We start from the raw sequence: 8,332 nt of genomic DNA on the forward strand, positions 1-8,332 counted from the left end.
AACTTTGATTTAACTTGAAAATGTCATGTGGGGAGAACAGTCATCTGGTGCAACCAATGCAGATAGCTTTCCATAATAAATATGCCTCCAAAATTCCCCTTATATGTACTTTTATATTCAATTGTATGAATTACTGCTACTTTAATTTGGGCCTATTTAAATTTTTATGTTTTGTTTTTTTATTATAATTTTCCCCCTACTATTCCATATATGTTTGGCTTAATTCCAACGCAATACAAGAAGAAATATAAGTAAAAATCATTCGGGGTATAAAATTTAACTAATTAATTCCCAAGATCTGGCAAAAAAACAAACAAATTGATTATAACATATTTCTCTGCTGTAGTATCTGCAGAGAAAACTCTGCAACTTTTAGAGGCATCCAGCATAAAACATCTGAATCTGCATCTCGTGCTGCAATCAGGCTCTAAGGAGGATTACTAATGGCATTAATTACTAGATAGCTGTGCTGAAGGAGATACACATCTAAACTAACAGGTAATTGGCCTCTGAAGACTGCAATTTAAACCAGAGTTAAATTATTAGTGTCAAAATGGATATAAATAATCTAGGGGGGGACACAAAAGAATAAAATGGCAAAAGGGGACAGACCGGCACCTCTTAAAATGAAGAATGAGGAGCAATTAGGAGAATTATAAAAGCTGATGCAGTTGTGTTTTTCTTTACCTTTTTAAGGTGAATGATCTCATCATACATGCTTTCTTTGTCCTTGAGGTCTACAGCACCCAGAGTAAAACCTGTAAGATATGACATGGAGTATAAAATCAAAAAGAAAAAAATCTCTCTGCTCAGAATTAGCTGAATTCAGTTTTCTCTGATGGTCAGCCTCACTACCTGCAAACTTTAAGACATTCTCTTACCATTAAATGAAAGAAGGTGCTGCTTCCTCATGGCTGACTTGTGTTTTAGCAGCTTTGGACTGTCGGACTCTGAAGCCAACATGTCGGGCACATCTACAAAGGTAGAAAAAAAAAAAAAAAAAAAGGAAAATGATATCAGCAGGGAATAAATCACATACTGTATCCTCTCCCAGCTTTCTTTGAAAAGCTCCCCTCTGAGTAGCACAGCCTTGTTTTTAAATTGAAGCCTACCTACCATGGCCGTTGCTGAGGGACGTGTGGCGAGCCGAACAATGCTCCCTTGAGGTGTCGCCTCTAGTGTCCCCTAAGGAGGACCTCGGCAGTCTCCAGGCTGCCACTGCTGCTCTTTTTGAGTTCATATTTAGACTACAGAGATAAGGAGACCCTAAAAGAGCCAATGAAAAATCAGTAAAGTGTGTTTTGTTTTTGCTTGTAAGCATTTCTAACTTATGAAGTGTCTTACTTGGAGAAGACAGGGTCTTGCCAGTCATTTTTTTCCTCGATGTTCCCTAATAAACAGGTGTTGAACCAAAATAAAAGCATATTTATAAGAAATTGAAGCCTCTATTTGAGAATTGTAAACAAGAAATAGGAAAGATATAAGAGCAGCTTACCTTCACTGGGATATCAGCAGGAAGAGTGAAACCATCCTCCACCTGAGAAAATAATAAACCACCACATTATGATGGTTCCAATATTGCAAAGTTGTGATTTGAACAGGAAAAACAGATAGACACCAAATAAGAAATATTTAAGCTGGTTTTAAAGGAGCATAAAGTTCCAGAGTTTTTTTTTTTAGACGTCTGACCCTCATGGCAACAAGTTGAAGTGAGGGAAACGTCATGAGAAAAAAAAAAAAGTTTTGTGGTAAAGGCTCCAGATGGGTGTGATGGACTGTTAACCAGTCCTGGGTGTATCATGTTTTTTTTTGTTTTTTTTTAAGATAATATCCAGTAAATTATCTCTTTTGTTTCCTGTGTTAGGGTCAATGCCATCACAAGAAGAATACGTGTCTAAGCTGATCAGTCGGTATTAGTATATACTACACCACTTTTCACAGATTTTAGAGAATCCTAACTCCCTTTATTTATTCATTTTTTTCAGTGTCCTGTCTGGCGATGTGGCAATAAGAGTAATTTTCTTGATGCCAAAAAGAGCCCAACAGATTTTACTTTCACAAGTGGAGCAGTACAGCTATCGCCATAGTATTCTGCTTGATTTATGCATATAAATAGCTTTATTTTACATAATTACTTACTGGGATCATTTTCAGGACCCAACTTAATAATTAGACAGTGCATACTGCTGGTGCCAACTAGGATAGCTTTATGATTTTCCACAGGCTCTAGCTGCAACATGAACTAGTACTACTTTAGCTTATTTAAACTATTCCCTTTTGATTGTCAACAATTTGTTTATATTTCTTCTTCTCTCTGCAGCAATATGATTAGCTTGGTGAATGTGATATTGGTCAAACCAACAGGACTGGGTTCATTGAATGTCTATCATCTTGGGGATCATTTTTCAGTAAAGAGCTGTGTAGCAGTTCTTTTGTTGTTTTTTTTTTTGAGAAACCAAACTTCAAAACCATCTTAATCAAGCAAATCTAAGCAAACAATAACAACTTGACTTGAAACTCAATCCAGCTGATTTCCAATATGCATCAAATGTTTGAGTGAAAAGGCTTCCTTGTCCTACTAATTATTAGAGAAATAAAAAAAAACTACATTTTTTTATATGCCAAAGCATAAACAATCAAAGTATAACATTTGTAAATAAACAAAACTTATTGCATAACTTTAAGGGCTGCATGGTGGTGCAGTTTGTAAAGCTTGCAGCAAGATGGTACTGGGTTGCTTCCTTAAAGGAGGACAATTTCAACATTTAACTATTTCATATTTCTTGTTCTACAGAACATGAAATAATGTAAAGTGTGCACATGGGTCATCAAGCAGACCCTACGATTGATTTAGTTGGAACTGTGGCAAAGTCCATCATGCTTTCTGTATCTCTGTTTCGGTCTCCTTGAACCCCAGTCGGCCTCGGCAGATGGCCGCTCACAATGAGCCTGGTTCTTCTGGAGGTTTCTTCCTGTTAAAAGGGATTTTTTCCTCTCCACTGTCGCTGCAAGCATGCTTAGTGTGAGGGATTGCTTTTGAGTCAATGAGTTGATGCAATAAGCTGGCTTTCCTTAGATAGAAAACTTTGAATCAATTTGACTGTATGATGTGGTGAACTTTAAAGTGCGGTGAGATGACATGTGGTGTGAATTGGCGCTATAGAAATAAACTGAATTGAATTAATTATGTCAAATTGGTGATATAAACTGGTTAAATACATTTACACTAAGCACCATGAAATAATCAGATACTACAGAACTATAATAATCATACAACTCTATCTTTAACTGAGGAGTTTTACATTTAGTCATCTAATGAGTGTTTTTAAATGATTATTAAACCCTTTTTAATGACAGACTCACCAGCTCTTCGCAGTCCTCATCAGATGGGAAATCACTGGCCTCCAAAGACATTTTGTTAGTCTCGCTAAACATAAATGGTAAACAAAGGTCATGTAAGTAGGAAAACTCTTGCTTCTCGTAAAGTTTCCATCCCTTTTTTCAGCTAAAATGCTTCAGCTTAGCTGGGTCCCTTGGTTATTGGTGTTAAAATGCGAGGTCACTGAAGAGACGCTAGCTGTACTGCAACCTGAAGGTTTTTATCCAGAAAACAAAAACTCGTCTCCGGGAATAAAACTTGCTTTAGATGATGCAGCCAATGAACCATTTCGTGCTGATGTTGTTTAAACTAAACTACCACCGTCATTTTCACAAGAGGCTAGTGTTTACTCTACGGTGTGAGAGATGGTGTCGTCTAGCAACAACATAGCTAGTTAAGCTAGCTGGAGATTTGGAGCAAAACCGGAAGCTGTCCACGTCGACTTTCAAATTAAAAGCAGCACCACTACAAGGTATAAACGTTTCATATCTAAAAAAAACAAACATGTTTTTGAAATATCAAGCAGAAATAAATATTTTATAAATTATATATCATGGAATACAAAAATACTCAATCAAAAATGAATATCAATCATGACTATAGATTTATGTTAAAATCTCAAACCGGTTATCGGTACATTGACAGTACATTGACAGAAAAAATAAACTTAAATAAATAAATAAATAAAATTATAGGAAAAAAAAAATATATATATATATATATAGCCTTTTTCCACCACATGAAAATAAAAAAAATAAAATAGAAAGACTTAATTATGAGATTCAAAGTCATAATTTCAAGTTTCAAAGTCATAACTATGAATGATTACTCATAAAGTAAAATATCTCATAATTGATACTTTGTATTTGTTGTCGGAAATTTTTTATCTCTCTTCTATTATATATTAATTTATCCTATTTACTCACTATAAAAGTTTTCACTCAGTCTGTTTCTCTCTCAAGGCATCACAATTCTCTGCAGGCTGGTGTTTGTAGACCAGACATAGCTTCTTCCCATAACAAATCAGATTCTTTCTCATGGTTTATTCATATGATGTTACTGTTAACCAAAGTGTTTGAAATTTTTATTACTCTGACTACTTTCCATTGTTGTAAGAAAGGGGAAACGAACGCTGTCCAGATCAGAACAGGGCAGAATGCAGTGCCATAAGGGCTGTATGATGACTGTTCTCTCTTTGCAAAGATATGAATAAATGTGACGACTGAGTGAAATCCATCGATCTCCTGTTATTTAACTAGGATTAATAGTTGAATAGTTTTTTCCCACAACAGTATCTTATGAGTATGACATTCTATTTGGCATTTTTTATTTTAATGTGGCGGAAACGGGCTTCCATACTACGATTATCTACTACAGCAGTTCTCAAACATTTCGGATTCGGGGCCACAAAATAGAACTAGATTGGAGTAATGACCCAAACTATTGGTTATAGTATAAAAAAACAACAACAACAACAAAAATATTAACTATAGATATAGCTTATACTAACTGAACGGCATGTAGGCTACAACCAATGTAATTTTTTTCTTACTCTAGGGATACTTTTATATCGTTAAATACATAAATATGCTTCATTATCATTTTATTGTTGAGTTTTATTTCTGAAGAGGATTTCAAGACCAGATACTTGTTGATCGGTGACCCCTAGTGGGCTCATCATGCCAACTTGACTTGACCTTGATACTCCAGCTGTTCCCAAAAATATTTTATGTGGTACTTAATGCATTAGATCAACACATTGTTGCACATAATTACAAAAAATATATATGTATTTCAAAATATTTGAACTGAAAATTGGAAGAGTGTGTCATCTGACACCAATAAATAAAGTGCAGGCAACTGCCTATAGAAGTCACCTGGTCAAGTTCACCTTAGTGTAACTTTATCTCAGAATAAACCCAGCTTTTGTTGCAGATGTTTGTCAAATAATATTACAATGAAATATAATAAACAGTAGTATAATGAAAAATGACCTCAGGAGACATGGCTGAGATAAAAGTTAAAGGCTAACGGTAGGTTATTAAAACAAAACACTAAGTAATAAACACAAATGCTCTGAAAACAGCCAAGAGCCCCATGGAGGAGTTGAGTTTCACGGTTGTGTTGCAGCCACAATATTAATTTAAGCATTGGTGGAACAGAATATAGGTGCTCTTTCATTAATTTAGCACAGCACAAGTCTCGGCTAATCAAAGAGTGGAGAAAACAACTGTAGAAAAATATAGTTTGCTTCAAGCCATACCCACAGTATGACAAATGCTCATCATGGTTTGGAGAGGCTTTCCTGTGGATAGTTGGACCCAAATACAATTACGATTCAGTGGCAAGTGTTGGAAATCAGTTTTTACAGGCTGTCTCTTTCCAATATTTTCCAAATATTTTGTTAAAAATATATCACTTTCCATGTTTTGCTTTTTTGTTTTTCTTTGTTGACAATATTTTATTCTCATGAGATTCACAACTGTAATCCAGCTTTCAGCTATATTTTTTGTCCACAGCAGCTCTACAGCATACTGACTGAACTGGTCTGACTACCAATAGTTGCACTTTTTACATTTTTGCTGGTAAAAAAAAAACAAAAACAAGTATCTTTGACTTCCACTGTATATTCATACCATATTTTGTGTGATAAATCATAAAATCCTCCAAAATACATTGGAATTTTGGTTGGTATCCTGATCAACATTAAATAAAAGGGGTGTTAAATTTGTTGCAAGCCACGGTAAGTTGGTGCATTTATCACTGTCCAGTTATAACTTTTTTTTTTTTTAGGATTGGTAGGGAGTAAAAGCTAGCTCACCCTCTCTTCTTTCTAATAACCTTATGCATGAACCCAGCATCCCCTTATTTTTGTAAAGTTTCTCATCAGCTCTGCTTGTTCAAGTGGTGGACCCCTGCAGCTGCAGCATCAGGGGTACCTTGCTTTGGGAAAACAAACCGTATTAAAGTCAAGAGTTTTATGCTGTAGATTATTGTTTTTGCTTAAACCTCTGTGGTGCATAGAGCCAAGGTTTTATTCAGATGTCTGTGTGCTTTTTTAAATAACTTGCTATGGAGACCCCTAAATGAGGGGGCATCTGAAATACACACCAAGCCGATAGTTTAACCAGGTGACAATTTTAATCATATTCACTATACCACTGGGTATATTGATACTGATAAAAATAATCTTAATATACAGTGTTATAAAAAATACATATTCTTATTAGTCTCTTCTATTATTGTGTCACTAAATCATTGCTGTATTTAGATTGATAGATATTTGTTGTCACAACCCTGTCCACTTTTATGCTTTTGGTTCTCTCTTGTTTGTACATTTTTATGATTTTGAGTTGTTTATTATTGTCATTTAGGTTTTTCCATACATGTTATGTATTAAGCATGTCAGTTGATTGGTGAGTTCTGTTATTTGTTTATTTTGGTTTAGAGCGCTTTTTTAATGTTAGTCTTTTCCTGCTGGTTTAAAAGGTCAGTTCTGTGTCATTTTAATTTTTTCATAATTTATTTCTGCATTTTCAGCTCAGATTTCTTCCTCAGCTGTTGTATGTTTCTCTCATCAGTCTCACCTGGTCTCTATGTTACCAATCACATTTACACTGTATTTGTATGACCTAGTTAGTACTGTTCCCTGCTGGCTTTGTATTCTGGTCTGTACACACTCTGACATAACTGAATGTTGGTACCGGTGAAAGTACAACAGGAAGCAATTATATTAATAATTACATGGACAAAATGATATGATGGGGCGGATACATCATCCCAAGATGGGGCAATTCAGAAACAGAACTATTTAGATTTCATCCATATCTGAGCATTACAAATAAAAAGTTAACCCTTGACTTTTCTCCATCAGAAATCATTTTTGTTGGACCTTAATATCTTTAAAGCTGAATGTAATATTATTCTTAGGGCAGACAGCTTTCACCCTCCCTGCCTAAAAGATAACACCCTGTATGGCCAGTTTCAGAGACTCAAAATATATGTGACAAACAAGATGACTTTGAACAAAATGCTAAAGACATGAGACAGAGATTTGAGATGCAAGGTAACAACCTGAAAAAAATAATACAATAAAGCTAATTCCATCCCTAGAGGAAAAAACTGTTATTTCCCAAAAATAGAAAGATTAACCTAATTCGATTTAGGTGTATTTTGTCACACAATATAGCAACCAAGCAAACAGGATTAAACAAATCATCAAAAGAATCTGGTACACACTGTTCTTAGAAAATCCTTCCCAGATGCTCTTACTATCAACTTTAGAAAAGCTCTGAATGATAAACTAGTGAAAACTAATCTTCCTCCTGTACAGCATCAGATCTGGCTTTCTAAAATCATTATTTTACTGATATTGCACCTGGTTACAAATTTGATGTTCTTATCAACTGCAGCACCAGATGCATTGTATACAAAACTGAACGTCCATGAGGCCATTTTTACAGTGGAAGAACTCGACCTTCCCCTTTTTTTTGTAGTCTCTTTGCCATCATTCTTTCTTGTTACCTGAGGATATGCAGTTTTTTGGGGGATTTAGAACAGTTTCTACTCTTATTCTGTTAGTTTATATATACGTTTTGGTAAAAATGCTGTCTCTTTTTCTGTGTCCTATTTATATAAAAAGATGTGTATGTTTTTTTTTTAGTGTTTTTATCTGTCGAATGTTTTTTCATTGGCAGGTATTACTGATTATGTGACAACGTACCTGCTCAGACTGAGCAGCTGTCTTTGATTTTTGTTTTTTAACTGAAACTACAGCAGACTGACAAACCTTTTGCCTTTGCCCAGTTGAAGGCCTTTCAGGCCAAAACTTAGCATGTTTTAAATCAAAGTAGGCATGTACCAATAAAGGCTTTTTTAATAACTTTTCCTCCTCTGTCCCTCAGACTTCTAAATGAAATAACTATTTTTTATTTTAAAAAAAACTTTGCTATT

At 34.9% G+C, this 8,332-nt stretch overlaps 1 protein-coding gene across 2 annotated transcripts in view; it reads right to left on the reverse strand.

Moving 5' to 3' along the window:
• The window catches only part of iqce (IQ motif containing E), a 16,383-nt gene extending 12,611 nt beyond the window's left edge, over positions 1 to 3,772 (reverse strand). Inside the window, exons 1-5 of one of the 2 annotated variants that reach the window (XM_015397415.1) lie at positions 3,364 to 3,772; positions 1,345 to 1,537; positions 1,117 to 1,266; positions 882 to 974; positions 688 to 758 (exon numbers count right to left, since the gene is read on the reverse strand). In XM_015397415.1, coding sequence (XP_015252901.1) covers positions 688 to 758; positions 882 to 974; positions 1,117 to 1,266; positions 1,345 to 1,372 — 342 coding nt within the window. In that variant the 5' untranslated portion in view covers positions 1,373 to 1,537; positions 3,364 to 3,772. Of the gene's footprint in view, positions 1 to 687; positions 759 to 881; positions 975 to 1,112; positions 1,267 to 1,344; positions 1,538 to 3,363 lie in introns of those variants that run through there. The other variant, XM_015397416.1, reaches the window with a different exon arrangement.
• Positions 3,773 to 8,332: the final 4,560 nt, after the last annotated feature.

Source organism: Cyprinodon variegatus, unplaced genomic scaffold (assembly GCF_000732505.1).
Source record: "Cyprinodon variegatus isolate N-32 unplaced genomic scaffold, C_variegatus-1.0 Scaffold860, whole genome shotgun sequence".
Taxonomy (NCBI): Eukaryota; Metazoa; Chordata; class Actinopteri; order Cyprinodontiformes; family Cyprinodontidae; genus Cyprinodon; species Cyprinodon variegatus.